This window comes from Scyliorhinus torazame, chromosome 6, assembly GCF_047496885.1.
Source record: "Scyliorhinus torazame isolate Kashiwa2021f chromosome 6, sScyTor2.1, whole genome shotgun sequence".
Taxonomy (NCBI): domain Eukaryota; kingdom Metazoa; phylum Chordata; class Chondrichthyes; order Carcharhiniformes; family Scyliorhinidae; genus Scyliorhinus; species Scyliorhinus torazame.
The window spans coordinates 183,739,899-183,767,231 of NC_092712.1; the positions used below are offsets into that span (position 1 = coordinate 183,739,899).

At 47.6% G+C, this 27,333-nt stretch overlaps 1 protein-coding gene across 6 annotated transcripts in view; it reads right to left on the minus strand.

Annotated features, from left to right (window-relative positions):
* Positions 1-716: 716 nt before the first annotated feature.
* Positions 717-27,333, minus strand: part of crppa (CDP-L-ribitol pyrophosphorylase A) — a 599,604-nt gene continuing 572,987 nt past the window's right edge. For 2 of the 6 annotated variants that reach the window (XM_072509160.1, XM_072509157.1), the window contains one exon: positions 762-1,476. In XM_072509160.1, the coding sequence (XP_072365261.1) occupies positions 1,372-1,476 (105 nt within the window). In that variant the 3' untranslated portion in view covers positions 762-1,371. Of the gene's footprint in view, positions 1,477-27,333 lie in introns of all 6 variants that reach the window. The other 4 variants (XM_072509159.1, XM_072509161.1, XM_072509158.1 and 1 more) reach the window with 4 other exon arrangements.

Consider the following 27,333-nt stretch of genomic DNA (forward strand, 5'->3'; position numbering starts at 1 on the left):
GAGCACCTTAACTAGGCCTTGCCCTCACCCTATCCCTGAAACCCCACCCAACCTTTGGGACACTAATGGGCAATTTAGCACGGTCAATCCACCTAACCTGCATATCGTTGGACTGTGGGAGCATCTGGAGGAAACCCACACACACAGGGTGAGAATGTGCAAACTCCACACAGGGCAGTCACCCGTGGCTGAGAACTGAACCCTGCTCCCTGGCGCTATGAGGCAGCAATGCTAACCAGTGTGCCACAGTGCCACCCAGTAGTGTAGTGAAAAAGTTCAGGGAGGACAGCATTTTGGGTAAGTGAGCGATAATTACTTTGTGTTCTGGAGCAGCTTCCCAGGAATACAAACAGGGGAGTTGCACAATCTAAAAGGCACCAATTTTATTGCAGTCACCAAAAGACAGTTTAAATGCTTGCTCTAAATGTGACACTTGAGACTAATCTTCACCATTAAATTGAGAGGTACTGAAATGTAAATATTGTTAATGTGGTAGGAATCGGTACCGAGAAACCTTGAATTTGTAACTTACTGTAATTTTATTTTCCCACGGGCAGCACGGTGGCGCAGTGGATAGCACTGCAGTCTCACGGCATCGAGGCCCCAGGTTCGACCCCAGCTCTGGGTCACTGTCCCATGTGGAGTTTGCACATTCTCCCCGTGTTGGCGTGGATTTTGCCCCACGACCCAAAGATGTGCAGGGATTGGTCACTCTAAATTGCCCCTTAATTGGAAAAAAATAATTGGGTACTCTAAATTTATTTTTAACATTTTTTATTTTCCCACTGCTTTTAATTCTGATTAGAACAGCAATTTTATTTAAAAAATCCAGCTCCTGGTAAGTATCTTTAAAACATTGTACTGTAATCTTGTGGAAATGTGGTTACAAGACATTTATTTAAAAACAAACTCGACATTTAAATCACAATGACAGCTCGCCTGCATGAGCGTCTCCTCAGGTTTTTGTACCTCCATTAATATATTGTATTGTCTGGCTGTATTCCAAGTAATTTTATATCGCTGGTGGGAAGAGGCCTCTTTTTTGAAGTTATGGAGTGGCATTTCTTTTGTAAGTATTGCTCTCATAAAGATGGGTTAATCTAATCAGGGTCAGGAGAATCACAACTGATTCTCACATGGGCCATCAATGAACAGAGCCTGCAGAGATCTGAGTAACTCCGGATCCTAAATTTCGAGAGCACCGTGTCGCTCTAAACTAGATTTCTAGTCCTGTTTATAGCTTCCTGAGACAAAGTTGACAATGGATGCTTGCAGTTTTTCACAGCCACCATCAGAGGGCAGTATGTTCCTTCACCCAGTATTCAGACATCACAACATCTGCGATTGAAGAAATCCAGTTAGTGACTGCAGTCAAACCACAAGGAGCTGTCCAATTAGAGCCAGGCTTCGCTGCTTTGTTAATGAATCGATGATTGAAGCTCCTTGTTTCGCAGATTCTTGAACTTTGTCCATGTCCTGTACAAAAATGAAAGATTGTAACAAATCATCGGCTTTACCAAGTTAAGCAGATGTAGAGAATTCCAATTTTGATCTAAACTATTCCTTTCTTTTGGTGACTGCCCTAATGTGGAACACCAAAATCTACCACAATTTATATATTTTTTCTAAATCCATCTGACACTTTATACTTTCACAAGAACAAAAGCAGTCAAAATATGCAACAAGTCTACCAACATTTTATTAATGCCAACCAGAACACTGAGATAATCTCACTGCTAATATTTAATTTCAAAACCACAGTTGCACAGAATTGTGATTAGCGGTAACATTTTTCTGCCTCTTTACAATTGTCTTTTTTCCTTGCTTTTTTTGGTATCTCACCATCTATTCAATTAGCTATATCTGCTCCAGATCCCCCAGTACCAGTGGAAAGCAGCTTATGGCAGTATGTGTGAAATGCCTTTTCTTCATGTTTTTCTGCATTGCATTTCCATTTGGTACTTTATTACGTGATAAGATTCTCCGAGCTCAGTAAATGAGGGACTGACAGCCCAAAGATGCATCCCAAACCATTTAGCTGCTTCAGCAAAATGCATCGTCACAATGATCTTTATTTCTGATGATTCCAGTGCCAATAACATTGCTGATATCAAACAGGCAGAATGGTGAAATATTGCCGCAGCACTGGCTACATTACCGAAATGCCAGCTGATCTCACTAAGCCATCCAAGTGAATTCTTCTGAATGTGTTATATTTTCCACTGAACATATCTTTGGAAAACATCAGTCAAAACACACGGAACAAAAATACATAAAAGTTAATCAGATACTTTGTGTGGTTTGATTCTTATGGAGTGCTAATTGGGAAAAGGTTCTCCCTTGAATGAATAAATTCAATTTAACAGAAAGTTCAATCCATACAGAGGTTTTCATTCCTGTCTGCTGTTGTTACACTTGTATTTACTAGTTGTTTGGTAGTACAAAACTTGAGTATTGCTGGCAAAAGTGCCATGCTGTCGAGGCGTTTCAATTTTGCACTCATCAGAGCAGATGCAAAAATACCAAATTTCATTGGGAACAACAATTTATACTGTACGAGAAAAGGGTGCTGATTGGTTGGTAAGTGAACTCTGGTTGGTAGAGATGTTGCCATGGAGAATACACCAGGGAACAGTTAATCCCCCAAGCTTTTGTTTAAATTCAAACCGGACAAGTCAACTCTAATTGGCCAAAGCATTGCACAGGGGATGTCCCCCAAGCTTCTGTTTAGTTGAAAAATGTGCAATGCCTGGATATATGTCAGGGGTCAGATTGGCTACATTAATTCCTGAGGTTTCAGCACCCACAGAATGGAATAGAAGAACCTTGCGGCGGCTACCTTACCCCACCTATGTCTCAGACCCTTATCTAGAGGCTTCCCAATAGGATCTGAGGAACTGAAACAAGGTGAGGTTTTCCTAGGATAGGAGGAAGAAGCCAGCCTCAAAATCCAAGCAGACATGCATGGAAATGGCTGGGGGGCAGCAGGAGTATGGCCCTTCCAAACTGGAGACAGTACACTCAGACGATCAATATCCTCAGGAGGGTGGAAAAATGATTGGCTTAACACTTTCAGCTGCCAAGCACCCAGACTCTTGCCCCCACTTGTCCAGCATTCTCCAGCACAGCATTCCTCACACTTTGCAGTTCTACTTATTTCTCTCTCTTCTGCCATCGCCTCACATCCATATCTGAACGGCAGCACATTCTTCTTTCTGCTCTCTCACACCCACCGTCCACAAATGTTGCCCGTCCTTCCTGCAGGAGAGAAAGCACAGAACTCCAGAGAGAGGCAATGAACCCAGACAGGATTGGGCGGCCTCTAATTAGAGGTCAAGCCTTCACCTTGGTGGTCACTGGCAATATGTGCCCATTGGGAAGAAGGTGCCTTTGAGGAGACTGCAGGTGTCAGCTATAATGTGCTGTGAAAGCTTGAGCCTCCTGAGGCACTGGTGCTCAGACATGTTGAGAGCAGACCTGCCTGCCGACCCTGTGATGGGGGAATTCCTTTGAACTGGATTGCTGCACGCACGCTTTCTATCCTGTGGAATGACATGTGGCTGAGATAAAGGCAGCTGGTGTTGCTGCTGGTGCACCTCTTGTTCCTCATCAGAGGTGCAATATAGAGCTGCATAAACTGCTCCCATACTGTCATGAAGGGGGGAAGTGCATATTAAGGTGAATGAAGTCTAAGACAAGGTGAACTGACTTTCTAGAGGTTACAACCACCTATCAAGCGGTGAGAGTACTCTCTCGGAGGAAGTGCGGTGAGTCTTTCACCTCGGCAGGGCCGGGGCTGGTCAGTTTCACTATTTGAAGACTTCCCAACCTGCCAGTTTCACTGCAGCCTTCCCGGCCTGTCAGTTTAACTGCCGTAGCACACGTTATGCTCTCGGCTCATTGTCCATGGCTACATACCTCCGGAAACCCATGCTCTGGCTGTTAAAGCCAGAATGCTATATTAAATTCAGTTCATTGTCTCTTTGTGTATTTGAATTACTTACCCAGTAGACACAGGGGTTCCCCCTCTCACCAGCAAACACACTCAGGTTAAACTTGGAATTGGACGGGGTTGTAAAAGGTTCCTGACCTGATACCATTTTTTAGCTTTTAAACCTCCCGCCTGCACGCAAACCTGCCCCCCTTTAAGCAGTTACAATTGTGCCTTATAGAACAGTTTTACAAAGTAGTGCATCTGGTGGGGGCCTCAACTGCTGGGATTGAGACTTCATAAAATTAGCTTATATATTTGATGCTGAACGACTTGCTGATCTAACAGTGGAAAGTATTTGTTAATGACAGGTGAGGATAGCTAAACTGAAAACTCCCATTCCCTTCCCTTCTCTCCATAATCAGTGTGGCACTTTCTTTGAAAAGGTAGATGTGTGTATTTCCAAGCCCCTGTTAGCAAGTGGTCAATTTAAAATAACAGCAGCAGACTTTTGTGGGTTTTAAATAAAGAGGATTATCTCTTCACACACTCAACCAGAAAAATCTAAATGCTATGGGACTCACACCACATATTCCAGAAAGATACAGTTAAAGAAGATAGTGCACTTCTACAAATACTAAACCAAAGACATCATTAACAATTCACATGTCGAGCTCAGAATAGTCTTTTTGGATTCTATGATAAAAGGAGATCCTTTCTGCTCCTAAATTGTAGTTTTGCGGAGTTCAAATAGTTGGAGTCGGTTATTCGAATTATTGAAACATTATTTCAAAGAGACAAATGTTCAGAGGCTCATGAAGTTAGAGACTCATAGCTTTCTTATCAGGAGGCCAAATTTCTTTATGGGTGGACTTCTAGGAACTAGACTGGGAAACTTTGAAGATGGAGTCGCCAGTTTTAAGGCAGATATATAATTGCCTTTCTCTGCAGCTGGTATCCTGCAACAGGTGTTCTTCTGTAGAATGCCTCCGATCTGTTATGAACATATGAATTAGGAATAGGATTAGGCCACTCAGCCCTTTGAGCCTGCTCCCCCATTCAATTAAATCATGGCTGATCTGAATGTACCCTGATCAACCCCGAAAAAACCGTGTAAGAAACAATCTACCCTGGCCTTGAAAACATTCAAAGACTCTGGGCGGGACGGGGTCGGGGAATCGCCGGGGATCGGCGTGAATCCCGCCCCGCCGCTCCGACGCCGGCTGCCGAATTCTCCGCCGCCGGTGATGCACGATCAATGACCACTAAAGCAAGGTTGTAGTCCAACTGAAGGCTTTAATAAGCTAGATGTTTCCCCCAGCAGCTCAGGTACAGAAAGAAGGCTGCTGGGACGGCATGGGCTCTTATACCCCGCCTTGCAGGGTGGAGCTACCATACAGCTTGACCAATAGGAAACATACAATATCTACCAATGGCGTTCCAGCATTACCAGGTACCGTAATACCTCTACACAGACTACCACATTCACCCCCTGTTAAAAAGAGTCTGGCACGACTTCCGGGTGCGGCGATGACCAGCTGAGTCGCACGTTTCGGCAGCTCCCTGTGAAACGGACTTTTGGGCTCTTGATAGGAGCCCCAACGGCAATTTTGACGGCTAAAAACACTGTGCGGTAAACCAGAAGGGAATCCCCCCTGGATACGGATGGAAAAAGGAGGAGAGAGTGGCCAGATTGCAGTGGATCCTTTAGAACAGCGGCAAGGAAGGCAAGCAAAAACCAAGATGGCGTCGGAAGGTGGCAGTTTAACATGGGGCCCTGAACAACAAGGGTTCTTGAAATGCTGCGTGGAAGAGATCAAAAAGGAAATGAAGAAAGAGCTGTTGGCCCCGATACTACAGGCGATCGAAGGGCTAAAGGAGGAACAAAAGACCCAGGAGCGGGAGCTTCGGGTCATGAAGGCAAAGGCAGCCGAGAATGAGGACGATATACAGGGCCTGGTGGTGAAGACGGAGACGCAGGAGGCACATCAGAAACGATGTGTGGAAAGGTTGGAGGCACTGGAAAACAACGCAAGGAGGAACAACCTGAGGATTCTTGGTCTTCCTGAAGGTGTGGAGGGAGTGGACGTCGGGGCATATGTGAGCACGATTCTGCACTCGTTAATGGGAGCGGAGGCCCTGGCGGGTCCGTTGGAGGTGGAGGGAGCATACCGAGTGATGGCGCGAGGACCAAGAGCAGGAGAAATTCCCAGAGCCATAGTGGTGAGATTCCTCCGTTTTAAGGATAGAGAAATGGTCCTTAGATGGGCGAAGAAAACTCGGAGCAGTAAATGGGAGAACGCGGTGATCCGCGTTTATCAAGACTGGAGTGCGGAGGTGGCGAGAAGGAGGGCGAGCTTTAATCGGGCCAAGGCGGTGCTTCATAAAAAGAAGATAAAATTTGGAATGCTGCAACCGGCAAGACTGTGGGTCACATATCGAGGGAGGCACCACTACTTTGAGACGGCGGATGAAGCATGGACTTTTATTGTGGAAGAAACACTGGAATGAGCGGGTTATTAAAAAGAATGTTCGAACAAAGTGGTGGGGCGAATGTGGGGGGCAAAGAGGGGTTTTATGTACTAATCCTGCGATGTGGTAACTTTTCTCTCTCCCACAGGTGGTGATGGGGGGAGGAGGGGAGGTGGAGGAGATGGGGCGTTGGCCATTGGGGGCGGGGCCAAGGGAGAAGCGCGGGCTTGGTTCCCGCGCTATGATAATCATGGCGGGAATAGAGAAGCAGGAAGGAGGGGGCGTCGCACGGTGCGAGCCGAGGTCACGGGGGGAAGCCGAGGTCAGCCAGAGTTTGCTGACTTCTGGGAGCAACATGGGGGGAGTAATTACGCTAGCGGGGGATCTAGCGGGGGGGGGGGGGGGAGGGGGGAATTACTGGGTTGCTGCTGCTGGGGAGAGGGGGGAGCTGGTATGGGAGAGGATGGGCGGGGGGGCACCGCCTGGGGGAGATACAGCTGCGTGGGAACCGGGTGAGGAGCTGGAAAAAGGTGATGGCTAATCGACAAGGGGGGGGGTAGGAAGCCCCCCAACTCGGCTGATCACGTGGAACGTGAGAGGGCTGAACGGGCCGATAAAGAGGGCACGGGTACTCGCACACCTTAAGAAAGTTAAGGCAGATGTGGTTATGTTACAGGAAACGCACCTGAAACTGATAGACCAGGTTAGGCTACGCAAAGGATGGGTGGGGCAGGTGTTCCATTCGGGGCTAGATGCGAAAAACAGGGGGGTGGCTATATTAGTGGGGAAGCGAGTAATGTTCGAGGCAAAGACTATAGTGGCGGATAACGGGGGCAGATACGTGATGGTGAGTGGCAAACTACAGGGGGAGACGGTGGTTTTGGTAAACGTATATGCCCCGAACTGGGATGATGCCAATTTTATGAGGCGGATGCTAGGACGCATTCCGGACCTAGAGATGGGAAAGCTGATAATGGGGGGAGATTTTAATACGGTGTTGGAACCAGGGCTGGATAGGTCGAAGTCCAGGACTGGAAGGAGGCCGGCAGCAGCCAAGGTACTTAAAGATTTTATGGAGCAGATGGGAGGTGTAGACCCGTGGAGATTTAGCAGACCTAGGAGTAAGGAGTTCTCGTTTTTCTCCTATGTCCATAAAGTCTACTCGCGAATAGACTTTTTTGTGCTGGGTAGGGCATTGATCCCGAAGGTGAGGGGAACGGAGTATACGGCTATAGCCATTTCGGATCACGCTCCACACTGGGTGGACTTGGAGATAGGGGAGGAAACAGGAGGGCGCCCACCCTGGAGAATGGACATGGGACTAATGGCAGATGAGGGGGTGTGTCTAAGGGTGAGGGGGTGCATTGAAAAGTACTTGGAACTCAATGATAATGGGGAGGTCCAGGTGGGAGTGGTCTGGGAGACGTTGAAGGCGGTGGTTAGAGGGGAGCTGATATCAATAAGGGCACATAAAGGGAAGCAGGAGAGTAAGGAACGGGAGCGGTTGCTGCAAGAACTTTTGAGGGTGGACAGACAATATGCGGAAGCACCGGAGGAGGGACTGTACAGGGAAAGGCAAAGGCTACATGTAGAATTTGACTTGCTGACTACAGGCACTGCAGAGGCACAATGGAGGAAGGCACAGGGTGTACAGTACGAATATGGGGAGAAGGCGAGCAGGTTGCTGGCACACCAATTGAGGAAAAGGGGAGCAGCGAGGGAAATAGGGGGAGTGAGGGATGAGGAAGGAGAGATGGAGCGGGGAGCGGAGAGAGTGAATGGAGTGTTCAAGACATTTTATAAAAAATTATATGAAGCTCAACCCCCGGATGGGAGGGAGAGAATGATGGGCTTCTTGGATCGGCTGGAATTTCCCAAGGTGGAAGAGCAGGAAAGGGTGGGACTGGGAGCACAGATCGAGGTAGAAGAAGTGGTGAAAGGAATTAGGAGCATGCAGGCGGGAAAGGCCCCGGGACCGGATGGATTCCCAGTCGAATTCTATAGAAAATATGTGGACTTGCTCGCCCCGGTACTGACGAGGACCTTTAATGAGGCAAAGGAAAGGGGACAACTGCCCCCGACTATGTCTGAAGCAACGATATCGCTTCTCTTAAAGAAGGAAAAGGACCCGCTACAATGCGGGTCCTATAGACCTATTTCCCTCCTAAATGTAGATGCCAAGGTCCTGGCCAAGGTAATAGCAATGAGAATAGAGGAATGTGTCCCGGGGGTGGTCCACGAGGACCAAACTGGGTTTGTGAAGGGGAGACAGCTGAACACGAATATACGGAGGTTGTTAGGGGTAATGATGATGGCCCCACCAGAGGGAGAAACGGAGATAGTAGTGGCGATGGATGCCGAGAAAGCATTTGATAGAGTGGAGTGGGATTATTTGTGGGAGGTGTTGAGGAGATTTGGTTTTGGAGAGGGGTATGTTAGATGGGTGCAGCTGTTGTATAGGGCCCCAGTGGCGAGCGTGGTCACGAATGGACGGGGATCTGCATGTTTTCGGCTCCATAGAGGGACAAGGCAGGGATGCCCTCTGTCCCCATTATTGTTTGCACTGGCGATTGAGCCCCTGGCGATAGCGTTGAGGGGTTCCAAGAAGTGGAGGGGAGTACTTAGGGGAGGAGAAGAGCACCGGGTATCTTTGTATGCGGACGATTTGCTACTATACGTGGCGGACCCGGCGGAGGGGATGCCAGAAATAATGCGGATACTTGGGGAGTTTGGGGATTTTTCAGGGTATAAATTGAACATGGGGAAAAGTGAGTTGTTTGTGGTGCATCCAGGGGAGCAGAGTAGAGAAATAGAGGACCTACCGTTGAGGAAGGTAACAAGGGACTTTCGTTACCTGGGGATCCAGATAGCTAAGAATTGGGGCACATTGCATAGGTTAAATTTAACACGGTTGGTGGAACAGATGGAGGAGGATTTCAAGAGATGGGATATGGTATCCCTGTCAATGGCAGGGAGGGTGCAGGCGGTTAAGATGGTGGTCCTCCCGAGATTCCTCTTTGTGTTTCAGTGCCTCCCGGTGGTGATCACGAAGGCTTTTTTTAAAAGGATTGAAAAGAGCATCATGGGTTTTGTGTGGGCCGGGAAGACCCCGAGAGTGAGGAAGGGATTCTTACAGCGTAGCAGGGATAGGGGGGGGCTGGCACTACCGAGCCTAAGTGAGTATTATTGGGCCGCTAATATTTCAATGGTGAGTAAGTGGATGGGAGAGGAGGAGGGAGCGGCGTGGAAGAGATTAGAGAGGGCGTCCTGTAGGGGGACTAGCCTACAGGCTATGGTGACAGCCCCATTGCCGTTCTCACCGAGGAACTACACCACAAGCCCGGTGGTGGTGGCTACACTGAAGATTTGGGGACAGTGGAGACGGCATAGGGGAAAGACTGGAGCCTTGGGGGGGTCCCCGATAAGAAACAACCATAGGTTTGCCCCGGGGGGAATGGATGGGGGATATGGAATGTGGCAAAGAGCAGGAATAACGCAACTGAAAGATCTGTTTGTGGATGGGAAGTTCGTGAGTCTGGGAGCGCTGACCGAGAAATATGGGTTGCCCCAAGGGAATGTATTCAGGTATATGCAACTGAGGGCTTTTGCGAGGCAACAGGTGAGGGAATTCCCGCAGCTCCCGACACAAGAGGTGCAGGACAGAGTGATCTCAAAGACATGGGTGGGGGATGGTAAGGTGTCAGATATATATAGGGAAATGAGGGACGAAGGGGAGACTATGGTAGATGAACTAAAAGGGAAATGGGAAGAAGAGCTGGGGGAGGAGATCGAGGAGGGGCTGTGGGCAGATGCCCTAAGCAGGGTAAACTCGTCGTCCTCGTGTGCCAGGCTAAGCCTGATTCAGTTTAAGGTATTACACAGGGCACATATGACTGGAGCACGGCTCAGTAAATTTTTTGGGGTGGAGGATAGGTGTGTGAGGTGCTCGAGAAGCCCAGCGAATCATACCCATATGTTTTGGTCATGCCCGGCACTACAGGGGTTTTGGATGGGGGTGACAAAGGTGCTTTCAAAAGTAGTAGGAGTCCGGGTCGAACCAAGCTGGGGGTTGGCTATATTTGGGGTTGCACAAGAGCCGGGAGTGCAGGAGGCGAGAGAGGCCGATGTTTTGGCCTTTGCGCCCCTAGTAGCCCGGCGCAGGATATTGCTAATGTGGAAAGAAGCCAAGCCCCCGGGGGTGGAGACCTGGATAAATGACATGGCGGGGTTTATAAAGCTAGAGCGGATTAAGTTCGTCCTAAGGGGGTCGGCTCAAGGGTTCACCAGGCGGTGGCAACCGTTCGTCGAATACCTCGCAGAAAGATAGACGGAATGGGAAAAAGAAGGCAGCAGCAGCAGCCCAGGATCGGGGGGGGGGGGGGGGGGGGGGGGGGGGAGGAACCAGAAGGACTCTCAGGGTTGTTAATATATACTGTATAGTATGTATAGGTCGTTGCTACAGATAATTATATATTGGACTGTTAAATTATATTTTTGGAGAGTGTTACTTGTGACAAGGCAGTTGCCAATTAGGGCTAGTTTTCATTTTTGTTATTTATTATTTATTCATTTTTTGTTTATAAAATAGGTCATTGTTATTTGTGTTGTTATAATATTGTGTAAAGGATGCACAATGTACTGTGTTGGTTGACCAAAAATTTTCAATAAAATATTTAATAAAAAAATTTAAAAAGAGTCTGGCGGGGGTGATGGCTTGATATTACAACATGGTAACGTGGTAGAAAGTATAGTTATGGAGGTACCGTAATACCTCCATACAGCGTTTTGTAACTATTTACAGATTCATAATTAACTATACACTTTAAAATGAAGCAACCAGTCGATCGGGGGCCCTGGTCGTCCTCTGTGATCGCCGAAGCTTCGGTGGTGACTCCGGTGGAGGCTCGGGCGTCTGTGACTCCGGGTCGTGGCCTCGATCTCTGTGGCAGCTTCAACACTAGACGGCGCTGGTGGGGAAAACGGTTGACCGGGGAAGGGAGCATCTGCGGGGTGCGTCGGTGGGTGGGGGGGCCTAGACAGGGCCGGCGGAAGGACCGATCCTCCTGTAAGGTGCACTGGTGGGAGGGAGGGTGGGACTGGTGGCTGGGGTGTGCGTGGGGATCCGGCGGGCGGCAGGTCTCGTAGGGAGACCGTATCTTGTCGGCTGTCGGGGTACGCCACGTATGCGTACTGGGGGTTAGCGTGGAGAAGATGGACCCTCTCGACCAACGGGTCTGACTTGTGCGCCCGCACGTGTTTTCGGAGCAGGATGGGTCCGGGAGCTACCAGCCAGGTCGGGAGCGAGGTCCCAGAGGAGGACTTCCTGGGGAAGACAAGGAGACGTTCGTGAGGTGTTTGGTTGGTTGTGGTACAAAGCAGTGACCGGATGGAGTGGAGGGCATCCGGGAGGACTTCCTGCCAGTGGGAGACTGGGAGATTCCTGGACCGTAGGGCCAGTAGGACGGTCTTCCAGACAGTTCCGTTCTCCCTCTCTACCTGTCCGTTACCCCGGGGGTTGTAATTGGTCATCCTGCTCGAGGCGATGCCCTTGCTGAGCAGGAATTGACGCAGTTCGTCGCTCATAAAGGAGGACCCCCTATCACTATCTATATAAGCGGGGAACCCGAACAGTGCAAAAATGCTATGGAGGGCCTTGATGACGGTGGTGGCGGTCACGTCGGGGGCAGGGGATGGCGAATGGGAACCGGGAGTACTCGTCAATCACGTTAAGGAAGTACGTGCTGCGGTCGGTGGAGGGGAGGGGGCCTTTGAAGTCCATGCTGAGGCGTTCAAAGGGACGGGAAGCCTTTATCAGGTGCGCCCTCTCTGGCCGGTAGAAGTGCGGTTGGCACTCCGCGTAGATTTGGCAGTCCCTTGTGGCTGTCCTGACCTCCTCGATGGAGTAGGGCAGGTTGCGGGTCTTGATAAAGTGGAAAAGCGAGTGACCCCCGGGTGGCAGAGGTCATCGTGGAGGGCTCGTAGGCGGTCCACTTGTGCGTTGTCACATGTGCCGCGGGACAGGGCATCAGGAGGCTCATTTAGCTTCCCGGGACGATACAAGATCTCGTAGTTGTAGGTGGAGGGTTCGATCCTCCACCGCAAGATCTTAGCGTTTTTTATCGTGCCCCGTTGTGCATTATCGAACATGAAAGCAACCGACCGTAGGTCAGTGAGGAGAGTGAATCTCCTGCCAGCCAGGTAATGCCTCCAATGTCGCACAGCTTCTACTATGGCCTGGGCCTCCATTTCGACTGAGGAGTGGTGGATTTCGGAAGCATGGAGTGTACGTGAGAAGAAGGCCACGGGTCTGCCCGCTTGGTTGAGGGTGGCCGCCAGAGCTACGTCAGATGTGTCGCTCTCGACCTAGAAGGGGAGGGACTCGTCGATGGCGCGTATCGTGGCCTTTGCAATGTGTGCTTTGATGCGGCTGAAGGCCTGGCGGGCCTCTATCGACAGGGGAAAAGCTGTGGATTGGATCAGGGGACGGGCCTTGTCCGCATAGTTGGGGACCCACTGGCATAGTAAGAGAAAAACCCTAAGCAGCGCTTCAGGGCCTTGGAGCAGTGAGGGAGGGGGAACTCCATAAGGGGGCGCATGCGTTCTAGGTCGGGACCTATAACTCCATTTCGCACTACGTAGCCGAGGATGGCTAGGCGGTCGGTGCTAAACACGCATTTATCCTTGTTATATGTAAGGTTAAGGGTCTTTGCAGTCTGGAGGAATGTTTGGAGGTTGGTGTCGTGGTCCTGCTGGTCGTGGCTGCAGATGGTGACATTATCGAGAGACGGGAATGTTGCCCGTAAACCGTACAGGTCACCCATTCGGTCCATCTCGCGCTGGAAGACCGAGACCCCGTTGGTGACACCGAAGGGAACCCTTAAGAAGTGATAGAGCCGCCCGTCTGCTTCGAAGGCAGTGTATTTGCGGTCACTAGTGCGGATGGGGAGCTGGTGGTAGGTGGACTTAAGATCCACCGTGGAGAAGACCTTGCGATGCGCAATCCTGTTTCCCAGGTCAGATATGCGAGGGAGAGGGTACGCGTCCAGCTGCGTAAACCTGTTGATGGTCTGACTAGTCAATGACCATCCTATGCTTCTCATCGGTTTTTACCACCGCTACTTGAGCTCTCCAGGGACTGTTGCTAGCTTCAATGACTCCTTCCCTCAGTAGCCTTTGGACCTCTGACCTAATAAAGATCCGATCCTGGGCACTGAACCGTCTGCTCATGGTGGCGAAGGGTTTGCAATCCAGGGTGAGGTTCGCAAACAGGGAAGGTGGATCGACCTTGAGGGTCGCGAGGCCGCAGACAGTGAGGGGGGGTATAGGGCCGCCGAATTTGAAAGTTAGACTTTGCAGATTACACTGGAAGTCTAAACTAGGAGTGTGGCCGCGCACAGGTGGGGAAGGACGTAGAGCCGGTAATTTTAAAACTCCCTTCCCTGGACTGTGAGGTATGCTACACAAAACCCCTTTATCGCCACTGAGTGGGAACCAGAGGCCAGGGAGACTTTTTGATTAACGGGGTGGACGAGGAGAGAACAGTGCCTTACCGTGTCAGTGTGTATGAAGCTCACCGTGCTCCCAGACTCGATTAAGCAGGACGTCTCGTGCCCGTTGATTAGTACTGTTGTTGTAGCAGTTGAGAGTGTTCGAGGTCGGGACTGGTCCAGGGGGTGGTGTGCGGTCAGCCGAGCTGGTGTCCTGGGAGTCCATCCAAGATGGCGGCTCCCATTGGTTGCACATGGCTGGGGGTTCACTAAATGGCGGCGCCCATCCATCGAACGTGGCGTCCGCGGGACAAGATGGCGGCGCCCAGGGGCCACATGTGGCCCTGGAGGAGGAAGATGGCAGCGCCCACTGGCCGCACGGGGACCGTGGAGAGGTTTGTGGTGGCGGTCAGCATTCGCCGCCAGAGACCGCGGCGACCGCACGGGCCTGGCATACCACCACGAAGTGGCCCTTTTTACCGCATCCTTGCAGGTGGATGCGCAGGCCGGGCAGCGCTGCCGGGGTTGCTTGGCCAGCACGCAAAAGTAGCAGCGCGGCCCCCCGGGGTTGCCAGGCCGCCTTGCAGCACAAGCTTGTGGGGGGATGGGGGATGTCTCGAGGTCGGCTACGGAGGGGTTCCACACTGCCCAGGGGGCTGCCGCGCGGTCGGGAATGTAAGCGCGGGCGTTTCTGGAGGCCACATCCAGGGAGCCTGCAAGGGCCCGTGCCTCCCTGAGACCCAGAGTGCCTTTTTCCAGCAATCGCTGGCGGATTTGGGAGGACAGCATACCTGCCATGAAAGCGTCCCGGATCAAGTGTTCTGTGTGGTCGCTCGCCGAAACTTGCGGGCAGCTGCAGTTTCTCCCCAACATCAGGAGCGCACGGTAGAATTCTTCCAGCTATTCCCCAGGGATTTGTTGCCTCGTTGCTCGCAGATGTCGGGCATATACCTGGTTTACCGGACGAATATAATGTCCTTTTAGCAGCTCCATTGCTGCATCAAAGTCGTCCGTGTCCTCGATGAGGGTGTAAATTTCCGGGCTCACCCTCGAGTGCAGGACTTGCAATTTCTGTTCTCTCGTGGGTGTCTTTTCGGCCGTTCCGAGATGTCCTTTAAAACACGCCAGCCAGTGCTTGAAGGTTGCCGCTGAGTTCGCCGCGTGGGGGCTGAGTTGCAGACACTCCGGTTTGATTCGCAGCTCCATCCTTTTAAATCTAGTTTATTAAATTGATGCACGATCAATGACCACTAAAGCGAGGTTGTAGTCCAACTGGAGGATTTAATAAGCTAGATGTTTCCCCCAGCAGCTCAGGTACAGAAAGAAGGCTGCTGGGACGGCACAGGCTCTTATACCCCCGCCTTTCAGGGAGGAGCTACCATACAGCTTGACCAATAGGAAACATACAATATCTACCAATGGTGTTCCAGCATTACCAGGTACCGTAATACCTCTACACAGACTACCACAGACGATTTTCGGGAAGGTGCGGGGATCACACCGTGCCGGTGGGAGCCTTTCTAAGCGTCACCCAACATTAAAATTGAGGTCCCAATCTATGTCATCCTGCAGCCTACGTCTTGGGATAACAAAACATTTAGTCTCAAAAGCCAGTTACCAGTCATGTGGTGAATGGCCAATGTCCACACAAAAGCTAAAAGGCCACTGCTATAAAATAGGAGATAAATCGTCTTTTACACTTCAATTGTGGATAACTGGTCTCATCGGCTTTCCTTTGTTACATTACAAACCTGGAGATAGAGGTCCATTGATTCTGTATTTGGGGTAAACATCAAAAAACGGCAGCTGTGAATTCCACAACCAGGTTCCATCTGAACGTGTCATTCAAGTGGACATTCTCCCACCCATGGTTATTAAACTCAGAACTTTCCGGAAGCTTGATAGACTCTTTTGAAGTTGCAAAGGTCACTTGACCCCCTTGGCAGCCATTTTAAATAAATAAAAGTCAGTTCCAGAGGTTTCCATACGAGCACAGTCCATGCTTAAAGTTATGAATAGGACACGTCTTTGACAGCATTCCTAATTCCAATGTTAACATCCTCACCTTGAGAAATAGCATTCATGAATAAAATTTATTCATTAAACTACTGGAAAATATTTGAGAATTCACTTTTTTTGCAGGGTTTTCTTAAATTTACAACAAAAAGGTATAGCGGGTTTGTTGTGCCCATAACTTTCCTGAGTAGCTTGTAATGGGGATGTACAGAAGATCCAACTTCAGCTCACTTAGCCACCTTTTATAAAGCCGACCGCTCCACGGAATAGAAAGGGGCAGAGAACCAAAGGGAGGTTGCAGCACAGAAAGAGGTAATTCAGCCCATGTGTCTGTGCCGACCGAGCTGCCCATTCTAATCCCACCATCCAGTACCCGGTCTGTAGCCTTGCAGGTTACAGTATTTATAGTTGTTGATCCAGTTGCCTTTTAAATGAGTTGAGGGTTTTTGCCTCCGCCACCAAAGCAGGCTGCAAACTCTAAACTCCCACTGCTTTCGGGGTGAAGACGCTTTTCCTCGTGTCTCCTCTAATCTTTCCACCTTTCACCTTAAATATGTATCCCCTGGTAATTGGCCTCTATGCTGGGGGAAATAGGGCATTCCTGTCTACTCTATTTAAGCCTCTTTTAATCTTGTGCAACTCAATCAGATCAACCCTTAGCCTCCCCAGTTCCAAGAAAAACAACCTTAGCCTATTCAATCTCTCCTCATAACTGCAATTTTCAAGCCCGGGCATCATTCTTGTAAATCTCCTCTGTACTTTCTTTAGAGCAATTATGTCCTTCCTATAACATGGTGAGCAGAACTGTGCACAAAACTCCAGCTGTGGCCTAACCAACACTTTATGCAGTTCCAGCATTACATCCCTACAGGGTATTCTATGTCCAATAAAGGAAATCATTCCATATGCTTTCTTTACCACCTTATCCACCTTCAAGGACCAGGAGATATGCACTCCAAGATCTTTCACTTCCTCTACTCCTCCCAATTCCCTCCCATGTATTGACAATTCCCTCGCTTTGTTTGCTCTCCCCAAATGCATTAATTCACACTTTTCTGGATTCAATTCCATCTGCTTCTTGCCCGCCAACTCAACCAAACCATCGATACTGACATCTCCTGTCATAACAGGATATAATGTATATAATGAGATGCAGACAGGCAGTGATTGACACACAGGATAACCAATGAACACACATGACACATAACAACCAATCACCAGACAGGACACCATCACTATAAAGCACACAGGGCATTAAGACTCTCCCTCGCTCTACAGCACACAGCTACTGAGATAGTAAGAGTGCACAAGCCAGTGAGCACTATCACCATGAGGTAGAGAGTTAGTCTGGTCAAGCCAGTAGGAGGTTATCAGTTAGATTAATAGAGTGTCAACTCACAGCAGACTATATTCAGCAATCAGGAAGTTCAATAAAACAGTGTTGGACCATCTCCTGTGTCAGAAGCCTGTTTCTAGTTTCACTGCATCCAGTTACAGTCAACGTCGAACCAACTTACTTGACACAGCATCTCCTACTCATTCTCTTGGAATCCCATATGCTTTTACAAATTAAAGATGCTCTTTGGGGCAGTTCACCCACATGGAGCTCCTCCTTATTTACTTTTCTTTCTTATGCCACTCCAAGTCAATTCCAAGGCCCACAATCCACATCGCCAAAAGGGGTGCTATTCATCTTTTACTTTTGTCTGGTCACCCAGCGATTGTTGGAGAGACTCACAAAACTGTGTTTGTGATACAACTGAGTTTCTCAAGGTCAGGTCAAGTATTAATAGTAATAAGTCTTACAACACCAGGTTAAAGTCCATCAGTTTGTTTCGAATCACTAGCTTTCGGAGCACAGCTCCTTCATCCGATGAATGAAGAGGTATGTTCCACAAACACATATATAGACAAAGTCAATGATGCAAAATGATACTTTGAATGCAAGTCTTTGTAGGTAATTAAGTCATTACAGGTCCAGACGGAGCGACTGGAGAGAGGGATAATCACAGGATAAAGAGGTGTGAATTGTTTCAAGCCAGGACAGTTGGTAGGATTTCGCACGCCCAGGCCAGATGGTGGGGTGGTGATTAAGTATGAATAAGAGGCGTATTCAATTAAGAGTATTGTGTCTGCTGCGAATGGCACTCCAGATAGATTTTTATGTGTAGCTGCTAAAAACAACATAAAAATAGCAAAGATAAAGGCCGGGATTCTCTGCTCTGCCGCGCCACATTTCTGCCCCAACTGGCCTGCGGGATTCTCCATTATGCCAGCCGGTCAATGGGGTTTCCCGTTGTGGGGCAGCCCTACGCCGTCGGGAAACCCCCCGGGCGCTGGCATAACGGAGAATCATCCCAGCGGAGAATCCCGGCCAAAATATCTCTTGTTAAAATACGAGTGGACGTACTTTGTGGTTCAGTGCAGGCTGCTCTTCTTAATTACAAGTACCCAAACACTGGCACTATTAATTGGAAATAACTTGCAGTTATAATTGTAAAGAGTATAAAGTGATTTTCATTACAAATTTGATGATTTGGAAATGAACATTAAAGAGAGGCATTCTTGCATATAGTCTCGTATTTGCCTTGCACTGGCATTATAATCACTTTTTCTGCTGTTCAAACTCAGGTCTTTTAGTTTTCCACTCATTTTATCACATAATTTATTGCCAAAAATGAGATCAGACACATTGCTTGGAAAAATCTGATAAGATGGGCAGCATGCAGAGAGTCAATCCTGAGAAGTTGTTATTATGGCCCATTACAGTAGAAATTGCTTGATTAACTCCGTGTTAAAGAAAGGACTTGTATTTATATTGTCCCTTGTCACATCCTCTGGGCAACCCAAAGCACTTTGCAACTAACAAATTACTTGGCGAGAATGCCCTGCTCTTTTTCAAAACAAAGTGACATGGGATTTTTTAAATATCAACAGGGGCAGGCAGATTGGCTCTCTGTTTAACATTTCATTGGAAAGCCGAGAACTCTGATAATGCAGCACTCCCAAAGTAATGTGCCTTTGTGTCAGCCTAATTTATGTGCTCAAGTCCATAGTGGGCTTGAAAGCCAATCTTCTGGCAAAGCAGCATGAGTAAACCAAGCTCACACTTAGCCACTGTTTACTGGAACGTGTGAACATCGAAGTTCCCCATTAAGGGATTTTGTAAAACATGCTGTGAATAAATGTTAAAAATTTAAATGTGGATTGGCCACGCCAAAAAATAATAATTGCTTATTGTCACAAGTAGGCTTCAATGAAGTTACTGTGAAAAGCCCCTAGTCGCCACATTCTGGCGCCTGTTTGGGAAGGCCGGTACGGGAATTGAACCCATGCTGCTGGTCTTGTTCTGTATTACAAACCAGCTGTTTAACCCACTGTGCTAAACCAGCCACTTTAGGTTACTGGTTTACGGGGATAGGGTGGAGGTGTGGGCTTAAGTGGGGTGCTCTTTCCAAGAGCTGGTGCAGACTCGATGGGCTGAATGGCCTCCTTCTGCACTGTAAATTCTATGATTCTACTAAACTGTGTGTTATAATTATGAAGTTTATGGGATTATTATATTTTTGGACTGTAGATTTAAATTAAGGGGTGATGAAAGATCTCATGGAACTGTTCTGCAGTCGGCCTGACATTATGCCTGCGTGGTTTGATTGTTCAAGGTTAAAAAAAGGCTTAGATTGTTCTACTGAGAAGAAGGTGCAAAAGGTTTACCCTTGGAGACAATTGGTAGCAACCTCTTGAGTTTCCTTTTTATATTCGTTCATGGGGTATGGGTGTCGCCACATTTATTGCCTATCCCTAACTGTCCTTGTGAAAGTCGTGGCTACCTTCTTGAACTGCTACAGTCCATGTGGACATGTACACATACTGTGCCGTTAGGAAGGGAGTTCCAGGGTATTGACCCAGCTCAAGTGAAGGATCAGCAATATAGTTTCAAGTCATGATGGTGTGTAGCTTGGAGGGGAATTGCAGCTAGTGGAGTTGCTATGCCTCTTGTGCCTTGTCCTTTTGGTGGTAGAGGCTCTGGGTTTGGAACGTGTTGCCAAATTGGGGAGTTGCTGCAATGTATCTTGTAGATGGTACACATTGATGTTACTGTGCATTGATGATGGAGGGAGTGAATGTTTAAGGTGGTGGATGGGGTGCCAATCACGCGGGCTGCATTGTCCTGGATTGTGTTGAGCTTCTGGGCTGTTATTCCAGCTGCACTCATCCAGGCAAATGGAGAGTATTCCATCACCCCCCTGTCTTGTGTCTTGTAGATGGGGGGCAGGCTTTGGGAAATCAGGAGGTGTGTTTCTCATTGCAGAATTGCCAGTTTTTGACCTGCTCTTGTAGCCACAGTATTTATATGGCTAGTCCAGTTCAGTTTCTGGCCAATGGTAACACCCAGGATGTCAATAGTGGGGGCATTCAGTGATGATAATGCAACTGAATGTCAAGGGGAGGAGGTTAGATCCTCTCTTGATGTAGATGGTCATTAACTGCCACTTGTGTGGCATGAATGTTACTTATCACTTAGCAGACCAAGCCTGAATGTTGTCCAGGTCTTGTCGTATATAGACATGGACTGTATCAGTCTCTCAGGAGTCGCAACTGGTGCTGAACATTGTGCAATTATCAGCAAACATCTCCACTTCTGACCTTATGATAGAACGTCATTGCGACTAAGATGAGTGACTTCCAACAACCAGAAGCATCTTCTTTTGATGTAGCTGTGACTCCAACCAGTGAAGAGTACCCCCTGGTTTCTATTGACCCCAGTTTTGTTAGGGCTCCTTGATGCCACACTCAGTCAAACACTACTCTGATGTCAGCGGCTGTCACTCTTATCTCATCTTTTGAGTTCAGCTCCTTTGTCCATGTTTTAATCAAGGCTGTAATGACCTCAGGAGCTGAGTGGTCCTAGTGGAACCTAAAATGAGCGTCAGTGAGCAGGTTATTGCCGAGTAAGTGTCGCTTGATTACACTGTCGACAACACCTTCCATCACTTTACTGATGATTGAGAGTAGACTGGTAGAGCGGTAATTGGCCGGGTTGGATTTTTCCTGCTCTTTGTGGACAGGACACACCTGATCAACCTTGTATATTGCTGGGTAGATGTCAATGATGCAGCTGAAATGGAACAGCTTGGTTAGGGCCACAGCACTTTCTGGTGCACAAATCTTCAGTATTATTACCGGATTGTTGACAGGGCCCATAGTCTTTCCAGTCTCCAGTGCCTTCAGCTATTTCTTGATATCACATGGTGTGAGTTGCATCAGCTGAAGACTGGCATCTGTGATACTGAGGACCTTAGGAGGAGGCTGAGATCGATCATCCATTGGCACTTCTGGTTGAAAGTGGTTGCAAATGCCTCAGTCTTGTCTTTTACACGGATGTGCTGGACTACCCCACCATTGAGGATGGGGATATTTGCAAAGACTCTTCCTCCAGTCAGCTGCTTGATTGTCCACTATTATTCACGACTGGATGATGCAGGACTTCAGGGCTTAAGTTTGATCCATTGGTTGTGGAATTGCTTAGCTGTATCAATCGAGTGCTGCTTCCACTGTTTGGTATGCAAATAGTCCTGTGTTGCAGATTCACCAGGTTAACACCTCATTCTTATGTATACCTTGTTCTGCTTCTGGCATGATCTCCTGCACTCTTTGTTGCACCAATGTTGATCCCTTAGCTTGGTGGTAATGGTAGAGTAGGGGTTATGCCGAGCCATGAGGTTACAAATTGTTGCTGAGTACAATTCTGCTGCTGCTGATGGCCCACAGCGCCTCATGGATGCCCAGTTTTGAGTTGCTTGATCTGTTTGAAATCTATCCCATTTAGCATGATGGTAGTGCCACACAACAAGATAGAGGGTATCCTCCATGTGAAGACGGGACATTGTCTCCTCAAGGATTGTGCAGTGGGCACTCCTACTGATACTGTCATGGTCAGATGCGTCTATGACAGGTAGATTGCTGAGGATGAGGATAAGGACATTAATGACCCTCACCCTGAGTATATTCTGTGCCCCTGCCACCCCAGGAGCTGATGGTGGAGTAATACAAATTGAGGATGTGCAAGGGGCTAGACATCGTTCAGCACAGAGATCTCAGACGGCTGTGGTGCTCGAGGAAGGTGCAAATCCATGGAGTTTTGAAAACAAGAATGAGAATTTTAAAATTGAGTTATCGCTGCACCGGTAGTTAATGTAAGTTACGGAGCTCGTCTGACCCTACATACGCATTGGGACCCGCGAAGGTACATAGAATCCCTACAGTGCAGAAGGAGGCCATTCGGCCCATTGCATCTGCATCGACCCTTCGAAAAAGCACTCTAGCTAGGCTCACTCCCCGCCCAATCCCCTTAATCCCGCGCATTGATCACGACCAATCCACCTAACCTGCACACGTTTGGACTGTGCAGGAAACCAGAGCACCCGAAGGAAACTCACGCAGACAAGGGGGTAATGTGCAAACTCCACACAGACACTCAAGGCGGAAATCGAACTTAGGCCCCTGGCACTGTGAGACAGCACTGCTAACCACTGTGCCACTGTGCTGTCTGTCCTGATGCACTGGATTGCCTGGGAAATGTGGACTTCCGATGAGCAATTTCCCTAGCCCCTGGTACCTCCGAGAAAGTCTCCAACTGTGAGTTAAAGTAGGAAAATTCAAACTATTTGAATAGTTACTCAGGAAATGTTGGGCTGAAAATTCCCAGCCCAACTCCTGGGTAGCTATACAACTGACCCTCCCCCCCCTCCAATCACTCACACTAACAACACCCCCCCCCCCCCCCGACCTGCCCTGATCGCCCCAAACCGACTATCCCCTCAACCTGACCGAACTAAACCCCACCAACCAGAACACTGGCCCCTCCCTGACAACCATTCCTGACTCGACCCAACTACCCCCTGACACTCCTACACACACCAACCTACCCATCTGTCAACCAACCCACTTACCTAACCCATCCTACCCACTTATTCATTCACTAGCATTCATTTTTAAAAATAAATGTAGAGTACCCAATTATTTTTTTCCAATTAAGGGGCAATTTAGCACAGCTAATCCACCTAGCCTGCACATCTTTGGGTTGTGGGGGTGGAACCACGCAGACACGGGGAGAATGTGCAAACTCCACACTGAGTGTGGAGTGCCACCCTCACATTGATTCCGTCTACACCTTTCGCAGCCTCAGGAAGGCAAACAGCATTATCAGAGACGCATCCCACCCAGTCTTTGCCTTCTTCCAGACCCTTCCATCAGGCAGAAGATACAGAAGTCTGAAGACCCGCATATCTAGACATAGGAACAGCTTCTTCATAGAATCATATCATAGAATTTACAATGCAGAAGGAGGCAATTCGGCCCATCGAGTCTGCACCGGCCCTTGGAAAGAGCACCCCACTTAAGTCCACACCTCCATCTGATCCTCGTAACCCTGTAACCCAGTATTCCCCCCTAACATTTTTTTGGACACTAAGGGCAATTTAGCATGGCCAATCCACCTAAGCTGCATGTCTTTGGACTATGGGAGGAAACCAGAGCACTTGGAGGAAACCCATGCAGACATGGGGAGAATGTGCAGACTCCGCACAGACAGTGACCCAAGCCAGAATCGAACCTGGGACCCTGGAGCTGTGAAGCAACTGTGCTAACCACTGTGCTACCATGCTGCCCATCCCGATGAACTGAATTGCCGTTTCTTTCCCACAGCTACTAGACTCCTCAACAACTCTTCCTCGGACTGATCTGTTCCCTGTAAGAACACTATTCATGTTGCCCTTTGCTGCTCTTGCTCATGTATTTGCTTTGTTTGGCCCCTTGTTCCGCATTGTAACCAATCACTGTTTGTCGAAGTACCATTTGTCAATGTACTCTGTCGGTTATTCTTTTTTTGTCTACTATGTACGTACTGTGTACATAGAACATAGAACATTACAGCGCAGTACAGGCCCTTCAGCCCTCGATGTTGCGCCGACCTGTGAAACCACTCTAAAGCTCATCTACACTATTCCCTTATCGTCCATATGTCTATCCAATGACCATTTGAATACTCTTAGTGTTGGCGAGTCCACTTCTGTTGCAGGCAGGGCATTCCACACCCTTACTACTCTCTGAGTAAAGAACCTACCTCTGACATCTGTCTTATATCTATCTCCCCTCAATTTAAAGCTATGTACCCTCATGCTAGACATCACTATCCGAGGAAAAAGGCTCTCACTGTCCACCCTATCCAATCCTCTAATCATCTTGTATGCCTCAATTAAGTCACCTCTTAACCTTCTTCTCTCTAACGAAAACAGCCTCAAGTCCCTCAGCCTTCCCTCATAAGATCTTCCCTCCATACCAGGCAACATTCTGGTAACTCTCCTCTGCACCCTTTCCAATGCTTCCACATCCTTCCTATAATGCGGTGACCAGAATTGCACGCAATACTCCAAATGCGGCCGCACCAGAGTTTTGTACAGCTGCAACATGACCTCATGGCTCCGAAACTCAATCCCTCTACCAATAAAAGCTAACACACCGTACGCCTTCTTAACAACCCTCTCAACCTGAGTGGCAACTTTCAGGGATCTATGTACATGGACACCGAGATCTCTCTGCTCATCCACACTGCCAAGAATCTTACCATTAGCCCAGTACTCTGTCTTCCTGTTATTCCTTCCAAAATGAATCACCTCACACTTTTCTGTATTAAACTCCATTTGCCACCTCTCAGCCCAGCGCTGCAGCTTATCTATGTCCCTCTGTAACTTGTAACATCCTTCCGCACTGTCCACAACTCCACCGACTTTAGTGTCATCTGCAAATTTACTCACCCATCCTTCTGCGCCCTCCTCCAGGTCATTTATAAAAATTACAAACAGCAGTGGCCCCAAAACAGATCCCTGTGGTACACCACGAGTAACTGGACTCCAGTCTGAACACTTCCCATCAACCACCACCCTTTGTCTTCTTCCAGCTAGCCAATTTCTGATCCAAACTGCTAAATCTCCCTGAATCCCATGCTTCTGTATTTTCTGCAGTACGTTCCCTTGGCCGCAGAAAAATACTTTTCACTGTACTTCGTTACGTGACAATAAATCAAATCAAATCAAGATAGTGACCCGACATTCACTAACATTCATACTGAACACTTAAGCTCACTTTATGGTAGCTAGTGCTGTAAAACGTGAGCGTGTCTTCTGCACCGATTCTCTTCACAGCTCTCTATGAAGGTTCCCGCACTGAGGGAGTTTTTCTTCATTGTCGTTGGGAAGTCTGGCCTTTTCGACATATCCTGGTATGTCGGTAGTTTGGCATTTGGAGGACATCGGACTCAGCAGCTCTGGAGCGGATCGGAAAATCTGCGCCCTAATTTCACTCAAACTGATAAGTGCATTCTCCTGCTGGCCTCAGTGCCCTTGCTTTAGGGAGAGAAAGAGTCACATTCCTGGCTGACCAGTGACCTCTGCTCGATTAAGGATGGGATTGGATAATTATTTGGCTAAGATATAGAAGTTCAGCCTGTGCCTGCCAGCAGGACGTGGTGCTATCATCCTGTGCTTAAAGTAAAATGATGACCAGCTTTAAATATTTTTGTGTGACTTTGATTTGCAGCAATATCAATAAAATTAGCAATAATGGTGGTTTACAGTATCTCATATGGTAAATCATCTGAATGATATCTGATACAGCAGCCATTTTCTGGAAAATGTAATCGCCAACGACCCCTATGAAAAGCAAATATTCACGTTTATTTAACAATAAAATCTGTCTACTTATTGGATACATTTTTTGCAAATTCAATACTTTGATCTAATTTCCTCCAGCAATCCAGAGTGGATAAATTCAATATATGATTGGAAACACGTTCTTCACATTTGTTAATACAAACCTTGTGGTGCTTAAGTCTTTTTTTAATTTCACAGTGGCATTATATTACTCAGAACTAATATGAGAAGGTGCCGTGTTTAGAGTCATAAAAAGTTATATATACCATCCAATCCTCAGTAAATGCTTTGGTCTTTGGTCACTTTCAGTGGAATTAGGATCAAGTATCTTTCTTATGAGAAACATCTAAAGGCTGATTCAAGCAAATATGATCATTATGTTGACCTACAATTGCTGAATTCAATCTGTTATTTGAACAAGTGAACTAAAAGATCTAAATGAGGTGATATGACGTTAGTTTTGGTTCTCTTCCTTAGATCCATAATATTTAAATATAGCCATGCTTGGAATTAACACACAAGATTTAAAATTAGAATTCAACAATAAACTCGAGATGCACACAAGTTGTTTAAAGCCTATTTAGTTATTTATTAACTTGTTACATGTACAAAACGGTCCTCTTAATCTTTCTTTCAACTCTAAAGAAGGTCTCAGGACTTCCACCACCCTCATCTTATTATTAAACTAGCCAGCTTTGTTGCTTTCTCTCAGTCGTGATTCTTAAACACAATGGCTTGGATGTTTCTAGACAAAGGCATATACATATCTATGATCAGGCACAAGCTCATTCTCTATCTGAAAGTACAGCTAAGCCTCAGGTGAGTTACATTCTTAACTACAGCACATCCGAGTCTCCTCGATCCATTATGGTTGACCAACAAGCCTTTTGTCCGACCAAATCTCTGCCTACGAGACAAGAAAGCCTATGACTCTCAAATGTAAGTATTATTTGGTTATTCTTCAATGGGGGGGGGGGGGGGGGGGCAAGAGGGAGGAGCAGTGATTAGGAGAGTGGGAGGGGGAGTGGAACCACTCAACATTGAGGCTAGATTTCAGGGTCCAGCAAGAGGAAAATAGTTTTGCGGCTTTTCTATTGAATGTATATCACTGCGCCCCGCTGCTTATTTTCTCTTTCTTTGACTAGGCTTTCATGGCAATGTATCTTCTTATTCTTATTCTAAGCCAAGTTCATCCATGATAAAGTATATGTCCCATTAAAAATTGAAAAGCTTCCCAAATTGCAGGTTCTTAAACATTAGCTAAGGTTAGTTTGCCTCCATGATGTTTAAATAGGCGGAATGAAACTCTATTTTTAAAATGCAGGGGTTCAGATATAATATGGATCAGTGTTTTTTGAGCCCCAGTCGTTTAAGCTGAATAATGCTCGATTACAGGTCGGGCATGTTCAAATAGATTGGAATATGTGGATGTAACTTCCCATCAGCAAATGAATATGGCTTTGGTTGAAATTTTGAATGAAACCTCTGGGCTGTGTTCTGGAAGGAAAATTCAGACCACTTTGCTCAAGGAACCTTCCTTCTCTTAATTAATGTAATTAGCTTCATTTGAGATTCATGTGATATCCTTGAAGGACAGCTCAATAGATGAAACCCCAAACTCAAACTTGACCTGGTACCCTGAATGAAGTATTTACGAAGTAGCCAGTGTTATAGAATGAGGTTTTGTGAGCTTTTCTATTTTGATCTTACTTTCAAG